The sequence below is a fragment of the Parasteatoda tepidariorum genome, chromosome 2 (genome assembly GCF_982258835.1).
Source record: "Parasteatoda tepidariorum strain Cologne lab strain chromosome 2, Ptep-v5.0, whole genome shotgun sequence".
Taxonomy (NCBI): domain Eukaryota; kingdom Metazoa; phylum Arthropoda; class Arachnida; order Araneae; family Theridiidae; genus Parasteatoda; species Parasteatoda tepidariorum.
This window is the reverse complement of record NC_141756.1, coordinates 17,166,116-17,186,736: the sequence shown is the minus strand read 5'-3', so window position 1 is coordinate 17,186,736 and position 20,621 is coordinate 17,166,116. Positions and strand designations below refer to the sequence as shown.

General features: G+C 30.4%; 2 protein-coding genes across 2 annotated transcripts; one reads left to right on the top strand and one right to left on the bottom strand.

Annotated features, from left to right (window-relative positions):
• LOC107441579 (telomerase RNA component-interacting RNase) lies at window positions 1-6,225 on the bottom strand. The gene is made up of 3 exons (XM_016054898.4): window positions 5,697-6,225; window positions 3,012-3,083; window positions 1-525 (listed from the first exon to the last, which is right to left on the bottom strand). Exons 1-3 carry the CDS (start codon window positions 5,955-5,957, stop codon window positions 418-420), a joined length of 441 nt encoding a protein of 146 aa, XP_015910384.1. The 5' UTR covers window positions 5,958-6,225; the 3' UTR covers window positions 1-417.
• A 5-nt stretch (window positions 6,226-6,230) lies between these two features.
• On the top strand, window positions 6,231-20,471 carry PIG-V (phosphatidylinositol glycan anchor biosynthesis class V). The gene is made up of 3 exons (XM_043051191.3): window positions 6,231-6,386; window positions 12,796-13,923; window positions 19,311-20,471. Exons 1-3 carry the CDS (start codon window positions 6,327-6,329, stop codon window positions 19,566-19,568), a joined length of 1,446 nt encoding a protein of 481 aa, XP_042907125.1. The 5' UTR covers window positions 6,231-6,326; the 3' UTR covers window positions 19,569-20,471.
• The last annotated feature ends 150 nt before the right edge of the window (window positions 20,472-20,621 follow it).

The window sequence follows — 20,621 nt, the reverse complement described above, 5'->3', positions numbered from 1 at the left end:
TGAGGAAAAGAACAAAATTAAATTTTATTTTCTACTTTTTTATCCAGTCACAATTGCATTAATAAACTGTCACAATTATTTTATTACCGACCTTCTCACTGATACTGAACTAATTATAATCTGATAATAAAAAGTAATTAGCTCTAAACATTAAAAAATCATAAGCTTATAAAATGAGAACAAATAAATTAACTTTTGAAAATTTTAAATTGAACTAAGATGTACTTTTCCTGCAGTTAAGATTTAAGAGAAGTTATCACTGTTTAAGATAGAATAAAATATACAAAAACTAAAATATACATTAATAGTAGATCACAAAATGCCAAATACAAAATGATGACGTTAGGTTAAGACACACAATGGAAATGTTAAATACAAATATATTTACAAATAGAAGTTTCAAATTATTTGTTTAACTTATTTAACAAGGGGTCTGGTTTTTCCATCTTCATCACATGCCTGCTGACGATATTTTTTAACCTCTGCTAAGTAACGAGTCCATGCATCAGATGTAGGTGAAGGTTCCTAAAAATTAATTTCAAAAAAGATTCTCAATAATAAATTCTTAAAAAAATAGTAAATATTGTATTTAAGTATTTCCGCAACAGCTCATTTGTGTCGTAACACAGCAATTTTGCAACAAACAGCGTCACTATGGCTATGGAGTCACTATTGCGCACAAACTGGTAGCCATTGATCTGAAGCTGGATGGGCTTCAGATCAATGACTACCAAAAAAAGAGAACCAATTTATTAAGTTTCAGATATTGCAGATATCTATTAAACTGAAGAAGTCATTTCGCAGAAAACTGTACGAATATGTTTATTTAGAAGATAAAACTTTAAATACAAAGAAAGAAAATTACACTCAACAAAACTAAACATAACTCTTCAAGAGAAGAACATAACTAACTACAAAAACACCCACTTCTTTCTAGCTGAGACATAACAGGAAGTGACATAGCTGAGAGTTAAACACTGCCAATTTATTTGTTTACATTTTCCAACATGATGAACATTCTGGATAATGCCAGAGAATGCTCCAAGAATCCCATTGAACATTTATAGAATAAAATTCAAGAGGTCAATGTTTGTGTGCAAAATCCTGCACCTGTAATACTTTCACAATCATAGACATCTATTGAGGCTGAATATTCTTACAGGAGACTTCCACCTACTTGTTGAGTCTATGCCACGTCAAGTTGCTGCACTTCATCGAGCTATAGGAGGTCCATCACTATATTTAGAGGTATCACGTCAGGTTTGTCACCTCAGACATTACTCCTAAATATGCCCAAATGTGAAACCTCCTGAGGGTACAAGACATTTGTATTGATACAAAACACCAACCTTTAATGTCATTAGGATATTCAAATGTTTTGATCTTTTCTTAACAATCTAAGACATTCAAGTAAGGGCTAAATATTAGAGCTTTTTCATCATTAAAGTGATTATAAGATGAATATATTAAAGTGTGTTGGCTACTTATTTACTTAAAAAAATACTGTGTGCTAGACCTGAAAATTTAAATTTTCAGTTAGTAGCCATTTTATTCTCCAAATCAATGAGTCGGTAACCTATATTGATAGATCCTTTTCATTTAATAGCCACTTTTTGCTTGGATTATTATTTATTTATTTTTTTAAAATTACTTTAAAAATAATCTACGACAGTAAAAAGTTAATTCATTGACAAAATTTAGTTAAACTTACCGACTTTAAAGAACATCATTCAAAAAAATTTGGGGAGGCAAAATACATTTAAGATATACATTACAACTTCAAAATATATGAATTGTTTAAGAACTCTCTTTTCACCACAAATGGATGGATTCTTAAGGAACACAATTTTGAATGATATAAGACATTTTAAAGAAAATTCTATTTTTCATAGTCTTTTTCAACATTAATAAACTTTTCTCATTGAAGATTAAAAAATAAAAACAATTGGAAAAATTTGGTGTTTATTTAAGTCTAAATTTTTTTTGTTGATTCTCCACATTTTACCTTTTTGGCACACTTACATAATTCAATACTCGAAATCAGTGACTCCTGACTCATGCAAAAATTTAATATTTCCCTTTTGTTAAATTTATATACTTCCATTTCCGTGATCTCAGTATATAGTCTTCATCTGACTTACTTTTGGTTTAAATTTTAACTTTTTGGGGGCAGTAGGGGATGCGGTTGTTTGCAGTATTTTACCATTAACCGCAGAAACTCCCATCCTAACAACATGGTAAAATCAGCCTCCCTCATCCGATAACACAGCAATGTCTGTCAGTGCTTCCACATCAATTTCCATTTTTGTACTATTTCCTATTTCTTTTATATATTTATATGAATTGTAGTTTGACAAATTTGCCAGTAACTTGTACTTGGAGTTTTGATTTGAGACAAATATATATCTTATTTTAAAAGAATGATGAAACTAGTTCTAGTTTTCTATAATTTATCTAAGGCTGATTTAGCTTTTCCAAAATCATTAAATAAATTCACAGGAGGCTCATAGAGTGCATGCAGGAATTATGTCCTCATTTTTTTTAACATGGATTTATACCAGAAGAAAATAACAAACATGAGAGCCAAGATGATAAGGAGTCATATATAGTGCGGCTTTGAGGAGAACTCCTCCAGACTGAAAGTCTAGGGCTGCCTGCTGATATGGTAACAAGCGATAGCACATTTCTTGTGGGGATGAAATGGAGGAGAGAAGGTGTCAATTGGTTTACTCAGGACGAACTACGCTAAGATAAAGACAAAACTATTCACTCCACACACCTATTCGAAGTGACCTTTCCTCGTTACCATAGTACCCGCCACGACAAGAGATGGTTGTCGGGAGGGGTTCTCCTGAAAGCCACACTATAGATTGACTTATTTGTGGATAGAATCTATGTTCTTCTAGTCACCAAATTAGATAGAAACTAAATTTGTTTCCACCCTAAAAGTATTTGAATCTGTTAGATTTCTGACATTATAGATCCAAATAAATAGATAAATCAGACTTTACCTCATGTGAACCTTCAACCTTCTGCTTCTTAACCATGCCTGTCTTGAGCACCTTTCCACCACGTCTCTTCACCTGAGAAGAAATAAAGCACTTCCACCATTAGCATAATCCATGCACCCTTAGAAAGGGATATCTTCTTGGAACAGCCTTACATTTTATTACAGCCTGAAAGGGCAACAATTGGGAGCATACCAAACACTACCTTTAAGTTGTAACATACACTTATAAATCAAGCTGCTTCATAGATATATAAAACAATGAACTAATAAATGATTAAAGCAAAGCAACTAGTATATGAACAATCAAAAAATCGTTACAAGTTAAAATCCTAAAGTTAAAATGTTTCATTTACAAGTTATAATAAACAATTAAAAATCTAAAATTTTATTTCACTATTATTAATACAGTGAAACATTGTTTGTACACTAATGATGTTGTTTTATAAATCATCGAGTTTCAATTGTACCTAAATAAAATATTTCACTTACATATAACTTATAAAATTTTTGGTTCAATCATTAATTTTCCCTCTAAAGGAAAAACGATCATTTTTTTTTTAAAAGTCACCATGTTTATGAGCAGCAGTAGTGCAAAACTATTGCAGAGATTCCTTGTCGGATCAAGTTATTTTTGGCAATAATAAAATTTAAAATAACATTCAATAATTGATGTTTTATATTTTATTTACTACGTTCTTTTCTGCATCAAGTATTCAGTTACAGCATACATATAAGGTGCAGATAAAGATGTAAATTAAATAATAAGCAGTAAAAGAATACCTTACCAAATTCATAGTATTTGTATTTTTTAAGTTCTAAAACTTGACATTTGTTGACAAACTGTTAAAAAGGATAAAAAAGAAATTATTCTATTAAAATACTCGATGTAAGGTATGAGCACCCGAAATTGGTATTATTTATTATATAATTGGTTTTTTATTGCATCTTTCTATCAGCCTTAAAAAAATAAAAAAGTTCTTACACATTTTTTCTCTCTTTAGAATTCAATAATTTTTTAAAAAAGAATTTTTTTGAGACATTTAATTAAAGAAAAAGTAATTAAAATTATGATTCAATCATTTGATTTAAATCATTGACTTTCTGCAAATGGTAAAAGCTTAGTTTCACAAAAAATACCTCAGAAAACTTTCAGCCAATGATTTTAAAATAACCATTAATAAAATATTATGATAAGGTATGATCTGAAGAACCTTCCTTTTCCAGAACATATAATAAAACAGACCAATTCTTCATCACAGAAATGTCATTCACTGAAAACTTGATACCATTAATATAAATTACTCCATATCACAAAAAAAAAATTCTGAGTTCTGCACATTGATAATAGAAAGAAGAAAAAAATATTCTTTCTATCCCTGATTTCTTAAAATACATTCTTGACTGTTTTGGAGTAATTTTAATCATTTCTTGAAAGCTAAATAAGAAAGTGATTATCAAGTTTGAAAAGATATTCCTTAAGAAGGCATATGTAAGATGTGTGTGCATAAAAAAGAATAATTACACATGACATACGGACATATTACCATCAGAAATAAATAAATACAATAAAATTAACGAAATTTATATATTATACACTAAACATTGAGCGTTTTTTCATTAAATAAATATTTTTTAATTTGCTCCATATTCTGGTTAGGCAGTAGTACTAGAATTATTTTTTTTATTATATTATTTATATTATGGTCACATATCCGAAAAACATGTTTTTTGCCCCAATGCCTAAAATTTTTTTAACAGTTTAACTTTTAGAACATTCTTTTTAAAATAAAAGATGCTCATTGAAAGAATATTTCTATATCGTGATCTGTAGATGGAGGGGGATACGAGTTATCCCCTTCGAGTTGGTCCCTTTCTCTGATGTTTTTTTAAGATTCTCACAGGTAGTTGCCAAGACTTCGCAATTATTATGCCACAGAGCACGATACAGAAATCTCCCTCTCATTGAAATTAAAGTAACGGAATACTTTTAAGCACAATTTATATATTTGTTGCTTATTTATGCTGATGTGAACTATATTTTGGAATATTTCATTGGCACAATCTGTCGCACCAACTAAAATCGCCAAGGAGCCAAATAAATTTTACACTTGCAAATTTAAAATAAAAAAAAACAGAACATGTAGATGTTTCCCCGGGGGTGGCTATGAGTTATATTTTTCAAGTTGGTCCTGTTCTGTGATGTTTTTTTCTTTTTAATTTCTAACGTCGAACACTGCCAGAAAGTTGCAAAGTCTTTGCGATTATTCTGGCATAGATCACGATATGGAAATCTCCCCTATACCTCAAGCTACAAGTAACCTACAGTTTTTTTTCCTTTATGATTTTGTTATGATCCTTTATGATATGAGACCAAAATGTATGTTTAATCTTATTGTGTTAACAGACTTAAATATATAACTTTGCTAATGAACTACATGGTATTTTACTTTCTTTGCACAGTTACATTTTGTCACTTTAATTATATATATTAATTATACATATATATACTATATATATACTATATATATATATTTAATTATATATATATTGCGGTTTATTTAAAGTTAAACTGATACAAATTGTTGTGTCGAATATTAACAGATACTCCAACTCAAGATTGACTTAATGAGTGATCATTGCAAATTAACAACCGAACAAATTACTAAAGTTGTAGTTGATAACTTACTGCACTGTCTAATTTCTTAAGTTTTTCATCAGCACTTTTACTGCCCTCGCCATCAGACGTTCCACTGGTTTCACCCTTTGCTTCTTCTTCCATTTTTTTCTTGAATAATTCCAAAAAGCTTCCATCATTAGCAAAAGTATTTATCCCTTGCTTTTTAGAAGTAATTATATTAATTATTCCTGTGTTACTGCTGCTATTACTATCTTGATTTTCAATAATAGCTTCATGATGTGACCGACGCCTGCGATGTGGATGCGACATTTTGAATGTTTATTATTATATTATTGTTATGAACACTCACGAGAGAAAAATTCTGAACTGTACCGCTTCGCAACGCATGCGCAATAAATTAACCCAAAAAAACATTTTTTAAATAAAATTTAACAGGTGTTGTATTGAACATAAAAATAATTATGTGTATATAGTTATTCCTTTTGCAAAATGATTTTCGTAAATTTATAAACTATTGAATAGTTCACCATGAGTATGTAAATAAAGAATAAGTACTGTCTTTAAAATTTCAAGTTGTGAAATTTGAGTTGCCATTTATAGTTGTAATTTATTTCGAAAATACTTACAAAATACATAATAAATAATAAAATTTGTGATCGTTGTAATGGCAGCCACAAAATGATCTGCCGTCTGTTGAAATTTTCTTTATTTTGCCGAATTATTATAATATTTTTACAGGTAAAATGTTTGTTAATTATATTATTCATTAATTGCTGCAAGTGCTTATTCTAAATTATTTATTTTCTCTTTAGATTAGTGTTTTAGTACGTTTCTAAAAGTTACTAGTTAAAATTGTCTTTGCACATAGAGCACTGTTTATGTTTAGTTTCTATTCTTTACTGAATAAGCAAATATTTATTGTAACTCCTTTAATGTTGTATTATAAAACGAGTATGGAACTTCCTCTGAAGGAAGAATAGTTTTGTTTCCTTCGCTCCAAAAAAAAGGAAAAAATCTATCGTTATAACATATTATCAACACATACATTTATTTTCTTCCTTACTTTAATACATATACATGTAAAAAAAAATAATTTACACAAAATTTATATGTTATATCATTATATATAGTCTATAACTGTTACATTAGTCTATAAAATATTTTCAAACCATTGTTTTCCTACCAAAGGTATATTTTACGTAGCTTAATTATTAAAGATTCTTTCATTTTTATATTGCCTACTTTAAATGGCATTAATTTGAGTTGATTGATAAGAATGCAAAGAGATAATTTAAGTTTATTGATTTACATTATTTATGCCTATTTTTAATTATAAGGATTTTATAACTGGAAACATTTTATATTCATTTGAGTTCTAATGAGTGTTCTAAACTGGACAAAGTTTTGATACAACATATTATACTGGAAATTAAACTTACCTGCCAAACATTTTGATTAAATTTGGGTCATAAATGCCTAGTCTTGTAAAACTAAATTTGTAATTACAACAGCAGGGAATTAAATAAAATACTATTGTACACGAAAAAATTATATACTAAGAGAAAATTGAGTTCATAATTCAACTTTCATTACTTTGTAATTATAACTAATGAAGGTTTTTCCTTATAACAGTTACATTAATAACAGAAGACACTCAAAATAATGAACCTAGTATGGAACATGTAAAAAAAAAAAACTTATATGTTTATAAAATTTAAGTTATGTTTATTTCCTTTTAAATATATTGTATGTTCATTAAAAACATTCAAAATTATGAAAAAATAAAAATTATTTAATAACATTATTATTTTGTAAAAAAAATATGTAACCATATATATAAATATAACCCTTGTCAGATAACCTTAAAATAATGTATAGGTAAATAATTCCAGCAGGGTTTTATTCATGAAATGTTTTAATAATTTAGCCCAGAAAACTGAAATGTTCATAAACAGTCATTCTCATGTCATCAGATTTAGTCCTTGCACATCCATTCGCTTATGCACAAGCAGGTCTTCTTACATGTACTATTTTCTAAAAGTTTTCATCCTTGTGAAGGGAAATTGCATTAGACCAGTGGTTCCCAATTGGTGTTCTGTGAAACCTTAGGGTTCTGCTGAAGAGTTAAAAGGGTTCCAGGATTTAGCATTTTTTATAACCAGTGATGAGTTTTGAAACCTCGGATAATATTTAGATCCAAACCTATAATTCATAATTTATTTAATCTAACGGTTGTCTTTAACAAAATTATTTCAAGTAAAATGTTATTTTTTGAAGGAAAATATGTTTCTAATAACAGTATATTGAATAAATTACGAAAAAACAAGCATTTATAAAATATTCCATTAGTATTTCCTATTGCGCTTCTCAAATCAAAATAGCAAAACTCCTTAATAAAGAAATATGTTTCCATAATAACCATTTTCAACATTTATAGCAGTTCTTTTAAGTTTTTATTTCAAAGTAATCCATAATTCAGCTTATTTTAATCCTTTTCATTATATGTGTGTGCACCAGAATCAAATTCATGACTAGACTAAATGTAGCTCAAGGACTGCAAATTTAACTGTAGGCCATAACACTAAATTTAAGATTATTAGTGATAAAACGATGGAAAATCTTCATTTTTCTAAATAAATATTTTAAATATAGTCCCTTATAGGTTATAATGTCCGTAATTACTTTGAACTTTATTTATAAAGTTAGGGTTCCTCCGAAAGTAGGTTGATTATTTAAGGTTCTGTAGCTGAAAAAAATTGGAAACTGCTGCATTAGGGAATAGTCCTTGCTGTATCCTAATTTTCAGATTATCAAAGACAATGAAGCAGTAAGGGTGCATAGGGTTTTTAAAAAGTGCTTAGAGGTGTTAAATTGTGTTTTTGAAAAGACCTTAAACACACTTTTTTTATTGGGTGTATTGTAAAAACTACTTCAATTTCTTCTATTTTTTTTTTTTTTTTAAATGAGATTATTCTTTGCTTTGTGATCATGAATTACTAAAAAAAACATAATTTTTGCAATGTTCCATTCAGTATTTTCACAATTTATTCAACCACAATTCATTTTGTCATCAGTATCATACAGAAGTACTTTACATGTTGGATGAGTTACTCTCCAGTCTGCATATGCATAGACTGAGCTGAATTCTGTGGAAAGGATTCTTGCAATTACGTATAACTCTGCAGCATTTTTCTCGTCCTCTGTATCTGAACCAATAATCTCTTGAATTTTTACTGATCATGGGAACCAAATTTATAACCCTAAAACACAATATTTTAAATAATGATATTAAAAAATACATTCATTATGAAATTGGAAGAATTTTTAAGCATTCATAACTTTTATTTTTCAAGTTCAGGAATTTATTTTTCTTCACCTTGTACATTTTTTTTTCTTGTCTGTTTAAAATTACGAGACGGTATCAATTTCAGTGGCTAATAAAAGTTAAACGTCTAAAAAAAACTTAATGCTTTTTTATTTAAGGAAATTCTTCTAGTGCATTTTATGATTCATTTGATGTCACTTTTATATTTTCTGAAATCAAATATGAAAAATTACGTTTCCTCATTTTGTGTTTATAGTAATTCTTGCTGGTCACTATCTGATATATGATTACTACTGTTAAATTTTTTCATTCAGATGAGAAGAAAATTTATTCAAAATAAAAAATTAACGAAAACAAAGAATGCATTGAAGTAAGTTTAAAAATAAAAAAAAAGAATGCTAGTTACATGCGAAACAATTTATTTTTAAAGCTAGAAGTTGATGCTGCACCGTAGTGACGTCACTGACTGAAATCAGAATCTCGGAGCCGCACGAGTCTCTTCAAAGGAGTGACCTAGCCCTTCTATTCATTCCCTGCCAGCAAGTAGCGCAATGCTAATTTCAAAAAAACAAATACTAGTTATTGAAAGACACAGTAGCAAAAATTGCTAATAGCTTCTGATTTTCCGGGTTTCCGATCGTTTTTTATTTTTCAAATTCCGATTTGTTGAATACGATATTATTACAGCACACGAATTTCGAATTAGAGTCTATATATCCTGCTGAAGTCCACGAATCAAGATCACTAAGAAATCCAAATTTCTGTTCAGTGTTTCGCAGTGAACTTATTGCTATTCAAACAGGTCTGGAATTCTGGAAAATATCACGACTAGAGCCACTTTTGCGAATGTCTGAATCTTCACGGACAGTCGTAGCTGTATTCAGCACCTGAGCAATTGGGAGAGAGTTACGGACAGGACTGGGTCTCTATACTTCGTTTATTAAATGCACTCTCAGCCTCCCATGACATCCATATTCAGTGGATACCCTCACACGTGGGTCTTTTTGGCAACGAACGTACTTATCAGTTAGCAAAGGAAGGTACTTCCCTCCCAGCCTCTCCAAACACGGCCCTCATTTACTCTGAATTATTTTCTATCCGCAAATCTTAAGTTAATAAAGCTTGGCTTGTTCCACCAGATCACAATTGGTATTCCCGCAAGCGTCCTGGAGGAGCCCTTGTCATTCAGGGTACACTTGCCGACCAAACCGCTACCTGTAGATTTGTCAGTGGGCATACTAAGAGCCTCACTTTCAGTGGACAAATTAAACTTTTTCCATCTTGTAAAAATTGCAACTCCAGCGAGGCTAGTCCTCACCATCTACTTGATTGCCTGGATTTCATCATGGAAGAGGTTCTTGAGAGACCTCTCCTTTTCCTCGATTTTTTGAAGACTCACGGCCTTATGGATCTGGTATAGCTCCGCTATCCCAGCTGGGATTGGAAACAACAACAACGAATTAGAGTAATCACTTCTGGGTGCTCTCGATTAACAACGATTCCATCATTAATCCTTATCTGTTTCCGATCATTTTTTTATATATATATTTATTTATCCATGTTTAGTGATCTCTATCTTTCAAACTTCAGTATTTTTACTACAATAAAATTTCGACACCTGAAGTTCGAATTTGAGGTAATCCCTTTTTGATGCGTATGTTTCACGACTATTCCGCCGTCAATCCACATTATTTCCCCGGCAATTATTTTTAGATATTTTTCGTTTTTCGGCTTTTTTACACAGTCATCCAAATTCCGGTATTTTCAATTCAATGTTATTACGACACGTGAATTTCAAATTTGAATAATACATTTTTGACGTACTCAGTTCACTAGGATTCAGTCGTAAATCTATTTTTTTCTTAAGTTTAGGGGGAGTTATTTATCGATATTACGACCGTTTCAAAATGGTTTATTAAATTCATATTTTTCAATACGATATTTCGACACCCGAATTTCAAATTTGAGCAATATAATTCAAATTTGAATCATTATTGCTCGAATTTCAAATTTGAGCAATATTTCAATTATAAAATTCGTTTATCCAAACATAATTTCGTGTGAAATATGACTTTCAGTTAATATTTATGGTTTTATTTAATAATAGTAAAAAAAAGAAATTGAATTGTAAGGTAGACAATTTTTACATCATTTTAAGGAGTGTAATTTTAAATGGCAAAATACGAAATTTCAGCAAAATCGGTCGAATAGTTCCTGAGAAATCGAATTTTAAAAAAAAACTATATTTAAAGGTTAATTTCGCAAGAACTAATTAAATTAAGAAGTTAATTTCGACCGATTTTGCTCAAATTTTGTATTCTGTTATGTAAAACTACATTCTTTAAAATGATCTGAAAAAAAAGTTGTACCTTACAGTTCAAAACTTTTCGACTATTAAATAAAACATTAAATAATCACTTAAAGTTACTTTTTGCATGAAATTATTTTTAGTTAAACGAATTTTATATAAACGATTTTTACGCCTAAGCTTGGAAAAGCGCGTCATTCAATATTACTACACTTGTAGTATTCGCAACATCCCGTGTTCTTTCAATTTAACTTTTAACGAAACAAATAAAAAATGAATTCGTAAGACACCGCAAACATGCTATGATGCTACCCAAAAAATAGTAAACGGCGATAATTTACATAATTATAGTTAAATAAAGAGATGACACACCAAACGTGGCTAACCTAACACTTTATTTATGCTGTGATATTAATTTTCTTAAATTTTTTTAGGCTAACGACTTGTTAGAATTTATAAATTGCAGTTAACTTATGAATGGTGAAATTACTCGTAAATTTAATAAAAAATCACAATAATAAAACTTCCTAGAATGTTACGCATGGTCAAACATCGCTTCGTAAGCATAACATAAGCGGAGGGATACACTGGAAGTTTTGTAAATTTCTTTCGGTTTTAGGAAGCTTGTTATTGTTTACATTCAGTCAACCATCAATTGTTTATTTTAAGATATCTGCTAACGCTCAAGCTCAAAGGCGATCGTAGTTCTACCATACCATTCTTTCCGACATCTTATAGTGTGACACTAACGAAACGCTTACACCGATCGAAGGCGTTTGTCCTATGAAACCAAGCCTTTAAATGTAAAAACTTAGTGGGGAAAAAATGCTTAAAAAAAATTTTTTTTAACTTTCTCAACTCTACTTTCCTTGTAATTTCAGGGAAATATTTTTGTTATAATTTACTTACTAAGTTTCAACAAAAATATTTCCCTGAAATATTTTACTTTTTGAACTATTTTGTTGGCCTCAGGAAAAATCTCCAAAACTCCAAAAATTTGCTGTCAGACTAATCTGCTGATTTTTTTACTATTAAAACTTACACACTATGCTCATCTTTCCCTTAAGATCTTCAGAAATGCTCTTTATATATTTCTATTGGTAATTCCCCTTGGCCATCTGGTATTTCATTCGCGTTTGTCCTTATGTAAACTAAATATACTTAAATTTATTAAAGAAAATTCAAAATTTATTTTTTAATTAAGATTAGTTCGTGTTTGCTCTTATTCTCTGCTACTTGATTACGCAAGATTAAGCTAGTATCAACCTGTGCAAGATTTCCCTAAATTGATATTATCAGGTTTATTATAACATCAGATCATGAAGGAGGTTGGAACTTAGTTCTGGAGACTCCATTGACCATAGTCTGCTATAGTGGTGGTGCATAAGTTAAATTTCTTTTTTATGTCATAGGACATAAATCTGCATAGTATTTTCCAGGCTGTTTTTATTTATTTTCATTTATATATTTTCTAATTTAATTTCATGCGTAACAATAATTAATTTTTGTTACAGGTTGTCTTTAATTTCTGTGTTCCTGATCACGATGCAGATGCGTTTCGTCTCCCACACGTACCAGAAGAGGGTTTTACTAATGCTGCAGTGTCTTTCTTATTATCAGGATTTTCTCACTGGGATGCTCAGTACTTCCTTCACATAGCTTTGTATGGCTATACTCATGAGAACACTTTGGCCTTTTTCCCCTTATTTCCTTTACTTTTACGAAAAGCATCAAGTGGGATATCATACGTCACTCCTTCTGTTTTAAGTGATTTGAATCTTTCCATTTTATCCGGAATCGTGTTGAATACAATACTATTTGTAGCAGCTACTGTCTTCCTCTACAAACTAACTCATACTGTCTTCCACTCTGAGATCATCGCCTATACATCTGCTCTCTTGTTTTCTATAAACCCTGCTTCAATTTTCTTCACGGCTTTATATTCTGAGAGCTTATTTTCGTTCTTTACTTTTGGAGGACTGTGGGCACTAGAAAGTGGTAAATTAGTGATCGCTTTGATACTCCTTTCGTTGAGCGCCGGTGTACGATCGAACGGCGTACTTTCTGCTGGGTTCATTATTTATTGCCTCTTGAAACAATGCGTCAATTCCAGAGCTATATCTTCTCACAAGTCTTCCAGGAGAACATTATTTTTAACATTCAATATATTAAAGATCATCCTGTATTTAATCCTGTTCAGTATTCCATTCATTGCTTATCAGACATACTGTTACTTTTTGTATTGTACAGATATACTGTCTGAGCCAGAAGTGCCTGAGGTAGTTTGGGATTTCGTTACAAAGAATGATCTCAAAATTCCCTCTGAACCCAGCAAATGGTGTTTCTGGAATATTCCCTTGTCATACTTTTATGTACAAAATCGATACTGGAATGTAGGATTTTTAGAATATTTTACACCGAAACAAATTCCAAATTTTTTATTAGCTTTCCCAGTCTTATTTATCATTGTTTTTTCTGGTGTTAAATATTTGAACAAAAACTGGCACGAACTGTGGCATTTAGGTCTTCTAATTCGTCAGTTTCAAGATCCAACTGATGTTTACAGCTACTTGAGAAGTTTTCCGTATTTCATACACGTATTAGTACTCTCTCTATTCTCAACTTTCTGTATTCATATCCAGGTTTGTAAAGCTTTATATTTGTTATTGTGAATGACCGAAATCGTTGGTTTTTGACTTCCACCAGTTAATATTGACAATCACATAGTTGCTTTGGTAAATGTCCAAAATATATGCTAGTTAAGCGTCATCAATGCTCGGTGTACCCTACACTGAGATTTTTTTAATGTGAAGTGCCACTGCCCATTATGCATTTAACCGGTACTCCGAACACTGATGTTTCTCCTAATCTATCCTCAGCAGATATTAAAATAGCGAATGAATATAATAATATCAGTGAATAAATTAATACCAAATCGGATATAACAAATATTTCGAACATTCACTAAAGCGACTATGTGATTGTTGACATTCACCAGTGAAACTCTACATTCTCTTGATTTCAGTCCTTCACGGTAATATATTCATTATATAAATTATTTCATGATAAAGCATTTTAGTATTAATTTAATTTTGTTAATTTTAAGCTGACATAAATTAAAATTTTTGAGAGAGTTATTGAAATATGAAGATTTTTATTGAGAATTTCCAATATGTTTGTTACATAAGTATTTTTTTTTTATTAAGAAACTTTTTTGTTGCTAAATTCTGAATAAATAAATAAAATAAAAATCCTTAATAACAGACAGGCATTTATTTGCAACATATTCTTTTTGTTTACATCAGACCTTCTGCATGCCTGTAACTGATTGATTAGTAAATGCTGGACTCAGTCGCACACCTGGAGTTTCTTCGATTGTAGTCTTCTTCTTTTTTTTCCTTGCCTTGATTTTATTTTGACATGTGATTTATTGTAGACTCCTCGGGCTTAATGATGCACTATAGTTTTAAAAGCTCCCTACAAAAAAATCTAAGCTTGATGAATCAGGGGCGGGGTGGTATTTAGTAGCTCTCATGCTCTCTCTATTGGGAGCATTGGAGTGGTTTAATGTGCAGCACCACATGCAATGCCATAAACAACACGTGTTTATTACGCTTCATAGCGTAGCATAGCCAACTGTTAACAAACCTTACAGTCAAAAGGTAAACATTCGCCCCTACTAAAAAAAAAAAAAAAAAAATAATAATAATAATCCTGTCCAACATCAAAATCTTTTCCACACCTACACAGAAGTTGAGACAGCAGAACGCATACGTAACAACCAGGGCCGGATTTACGTATAAGCTAAATAAGCTGTAGCTTGGGGCCCCGAGATGGCAAGGGCCCCCAGATCCAACTTTTTCCTTCTTTTTTTAGAGTTTTATTCAAAGCTGGAGCCCTCTGAAAACTAAAATACATTTTTTTTTTTCTTTTTTACATTGGCGAACGCTTTTCAAACTCTAATAGAAGTGTTTACAAATATAAAATAATTGTTACTCTTCACTTTTCTAACCAGAAGAGCAATAAAAAGGCCTTTTTCCTGATAAAAATATCTTGTAGCTTTCGTAGCTACCAGTGATGGGAGTAGTCCATGGATCCTAAAAAGCGGTACTCTAGACTCCATGGAGTGGTCAAATAGCCGCCTCAATTTTACACTGTGGGAAATGTTTTCAGCTTCTTTAAATTGCTGTGGGCTCTTTTGTCCTTTTCCACAAAAACACCCTTTTGTCTGATTTCTGGGCAAAAAATTTCTAGGGCTGTGGGAGAATCTTGTTTAGGGTCACTCTGTTTCGAGATTTCCGTTGTGTCTCATTGTCGTTAAAGAGCTTCTCGTTTAATTTTAACTTTTCTTTTTCGCAAAATATATTTTTTCCAATTTATTATAAAAGCTTTTTTTTCCTTTTAATTATCCTAAATGTTTTAACTAGCTTAATTGTTTAATTTACTTAATTATTGTAATTGATTTTAATTTGTTATTTTCCAAATTAATCGTACATAAATCCGTGAACTCCTTTCTTTCTTTATTTAAATGGTGGGCCACTATTTAATTCCCTCTTTGACAGGCTTATCTGCCAAAATCCTTGATTTGGTCTATTTTGGATGAAATTGAGATAACAGATGTGGTTTTACTTTAATTTTACTTACTGCTAATAGACAGAAGCAACATGTGATCTTGCTTGATAGAGCAATGAAATCAAGTGATCATCAGCTAAACAAATGTTTAAATATATGTGTAAAAAATATTGTTCAAACCTCCTGTCTGACCAAATTTTCCATGTATCTCCGAAATATGAATTATGTTTAATTTGTAAAATATGATATTTCGTACACAAAATTCATTTATTTCGTTAGCTTATGATTTTATTGTTTATTGATCATACATGTTTCTATTTTTAACTCTCTGATTTTTGTTGTTATTATGTGTTTAAAGTTAATAAGGCATCTAAATTTTTTAATTTATAAGGATTTCAAATTTTTAAAGCGAAGTCGAAATAACTTCTTAAAATTTCAAATTGAAACTATTTATAAAATTTTGACAGATTTGTTTTTATTTTAAATCTGTGCATTTAATTTAATAAAATAAAAACAAATAAAAAATAAGTTTAAAAAATATAAATAAATGACTAGATAAAATATAAAACTGTGTTGTCAATAAAAAGGAACATATCTTTTAAACATTTTGAGTATTAATAAATTATTTAAAAAATAAAAAATTTTAAAAGGTAGAAAAGTTTTTTTATTTGTTTAAAAGGCAAATTTTGTCCCATCATTTGATCAAGAGACTATTTAATATCTATTTCTAAGAATCAGTCAGTCGCGTGTGGGTGCGTGGATGATGTAATCAAAAGGGGCATACAAAAAAAGCCAATTTAACTTCAGTTAATGCCCTCGCTATTATATTTTTAAACTCCTCGCAAAAATGTAGTAAAAAAGTTATACAAATTAATTGTCGCAAACAAATTAATATTAAGTAAGAACGAATCAAAAATGATATCGAAATATGCTGAATCACTAATGAGACAGGCGGGATGAAAGACATCGAAACCGAAGTGATTAAATAGTAAAACTAGAAAGTGTTTAAAAAATCAGGACATGTATCAGGCTTCAATTTTTTTTACTGCCACAAAATTTATCAGAGACAATTCGTTAGATTTCAATACGGGTAATGTTTTTTCTTTAATTAAATATTAAACATTAACTAATATTTGTCTTTCAAAGCTTTTCATTCTGTAATAACGAATATCAAGCATTTAAAGTATCCAGTTCAAGAATGTCAAGTATCTAAATGACTTCATTTATTAAATTTAAAATAAAAATAATAATAATAATAAAATATCCGCAAGGCAGGTGTGTATATTTGGGGCTGATGATTATGAAATCTAACACAAAACTGTGAGATCGCGGGCTCTATTCCAGCTGATGACAGTTTTTAATTATTATTTCCAAATACTGAAAAATGTATTTCTTATTTATTTTAAAGTATGCATATTAAAAACTAATAATTTAACAAGTATTTAAAAAACTAGAAAGCTACAGCACCTGTTCATTTTACACACTAACCCTCATGGTTGCCTCTGACTAATCATTGCAGATTAAGAGGAAAAACGGTTTATTTCCATCTTTTTATTCTACAAAAATTACGATTGAATTTCTATTTAAATTTTGAAGATGACTAAAATTTGGCAAATCAATAAAATTGGTACCTCCTGCAGAGTTATTACCCAGTGAAGATGGACTGGACTCAAGGGTACTGAGTTCGAATCCCAGTGTTGACTGGTCGATACGAATTCTACACCCGGCTTACACCAGCCACTGTACCGAAGTAAAATATCCTCAGTGATAGGCTAGAGTCCCCTTGTTGTCAGACTGACAGTGAAAAGCTTTTGTGGTTTTCCTCATCATGTAACTTAAATTCTGGTCAGTTCCATCAAAACGTCCCCCTCCAAGACAAAAACTTCTTCCAATACCTGATCCTGGAGTTCCCTTGTGTTCTGTATATAGTTTAAAATTAGAAGTCTAATAAGTTGAACATTAGTCGTAAACTCGAAATTGGGTTGGCTGTTCAATGACTATTATAAAATAAACTAATAATTTGGCCGGGATAGCCTGTTTGGTAGGGCGTTGAACTCGTGTTCGTGAGAATGGGATTTCGAATCCAGCAGGCCTAAGAATACCCATGTATAAAATGGTGACTGGTGCATGTTAAATCTGCCGTGGTCACAAAGTCCTCACAACAAATCATTACCTCTGGGTACTGATCCAATTCTCTTGTCTTCTGGATTGAGTTCAAAATTATAAGATTATTATTCAATATTATACGGAGTTAAACATTTGTAGTCGTAAACTCAAAATTAAGTCGGTTGTTCAACGGCGGTTATAAAAAAAAATGAAACTAATAATCAAATTGTATTTTCTTATGTTCTTTTTAGCTCCTTGGTTATTTTTGACACACCTTCATAATTTCATGTTTCTAAGTCATAGAGCAGCAAAGCGAAATGCAACGTTAAAAAAAAAAAAAATTAGAAAAAAAAAATTTGCAAAAAAAAAAAAAAAAAATCATTTAAAATTCCAAATAACATATATTCAGAATTTCAAGGGAAAAAAACCCTGTTAAACATATAATGGTTCTTCTAGCATGTCAAATCTTTACTCTGTTCTTAAAATGTGCTTATGATGTTCTTAAAATGAGTTTCTGTTTTTTTTCTCGTTCAAAAAATATGTGCAATAATAGAAAGGGTCTACATTATAGTCCCATCACAACCAATATATTTAACAATCAAGCAATATTATCAAATTTTTAATAATATAATGTTAATATTCATCAATAAAAAATACGACAGTTTACTTTAGGTGTATAGAAATAGAATTGAACTTAAAAGGGCCCCATCATTTTCAGTAGCTTAGGGCCCCGCCAAGCTTAAATCCGGCCCTGGTAACAACCGGTTGAACCTCTTTCCTGGATGCAAATGTTGACATTTAAAAAGAATAATTTAAGTGGCTTCTCTCACACGAACTGTGTATGCTCAATCTTTATAATGTGCCTTTACCTCCCTAAAAATTTGTGAAACACACTATATGAATATTAGACTAGTAATTTTCGTGAATTTTACAATGTAAGTTTCTTTACACGCATAATGGTGCACTTTTTTTTTTAGATAGTCCGAGCAGAGCACCTTTAAGAAACCGTTTCAATTGTAAGAGTAATAATGAATGCATAAAAGAAATGGTGTTAAGCATAACCGCTTAACACCATTGCAACGATACAGTAAGACAGCGTTGTCGTGCAACGAGCCCAAGGTTGTCCTTTCTTTTGCCCATAGTGGCACACTCTCGCTTTCTCGCTCAGTTAACTAACGAGCGAGTTATCTAGATTTTTTTAAAAATTATTATGGATTTAATTCAATATATTTTTAACTCCATTACTCAGATTTGCATAAGAGAAAAACGTACAGAAAGTATGTTAGGAATTGCTTGTATAAAAATTATTGGATTTACTTTTTGGATAGTAATCTTTGCTTTTCATTTTAAGGTTTCAACTAGAATGTTGTGTTCATCCAGCCCAGTTTTGTATTGGATTGCAGCCATGACACTCCTACCAAGTGATGAAAGAGCTAGATTTAAATTTCTCAAAGAACATTTGATTCGACCCGGACTCGCGGGAGACCTACAATTCATGAAAAATCTTTTTATTAAATCTTCTATTTGGGGCAGATTGATATACTGTTACTTCTTGTCTTACTTACTAGTTGGGACTTTTCTGCATGTTAACTTTTTACCGTGGACATGATCTCTTCTGATGAGAAGACTGAAAAAAAATCAAATTTGATCTTTCTAGTCATTTCACTTGTAATGTTTTAACACTTAATATTTAAGGTACGTGCCGAATGAATTTGTAATGTATTCGATTTAAAACAAATTGATTAATTGTAATCTGTAAAAAGGTGTAGGTTAAGCAAACTCGTATGTAGGATTTCAAATTTATACATAGATTTAAAGCGAATTAATCAAGACTTTAATAGAATTGTAATCTTAGTTTTGAAGATTTAGCATCCAACAAAAGACTTCATTTTGTAGTCTGGAACTGCAAAGAATGAAAAATTTATACTGTACCTGATAATGAGTTTGCGCCAAGTGCATAAATTGATGCACAGCTACTTGTATCATGATTATAGTGCCAAATGATGTGACTGCAATGGTTGTAAAAGCATATGTTTTCTTGTTATGTTCAAAAGCATTTTTATGTTGCACAGTTTATTTTTTCTTCTAAGTTTATTGCGAAACCTCTGATCTTACGTCTTCCAGAGAGGTAATTTGGCATGCATGTATTTCTTAAAAAATGTAAAATGAATTTTTAAAATTAACAAGACATTCTCCTGAATATTCAAAATTAAACGTAATTAACGAAATTACAACTTAATCGTACCAAACTGTGATATAGTCAATAACATTACATAAACATTGCTAAACTTAGGGCTAAGCAATTGAAAATGCATTTAAATCTTCAGGTATGCATCAAATATATACACTTCGAGGTTGTTGTTTTTTTATAGTACCAGTGTATCACTATATTTCTGTTTATATGTTTTTATTGGCATAATCTTTACATTATTTGTTATTTAATTTTTAAATATGTTAAAATAATTATGTATTCATTTTTACGCATTAAAAGAATCATTTTTTATCAAGAAAAGCACTGTTTCATTACTTTAAAAATGGATGACGTCTTTCACGGTTAAGTCTATGTTTCAAACTTCGGAAAAAAGATGAGAAAAATTTATTAAAAATTCAGACACACAGTGGGAAAGCTGAAGCCACAAATTAAAAAAAAAATATTCAGAAA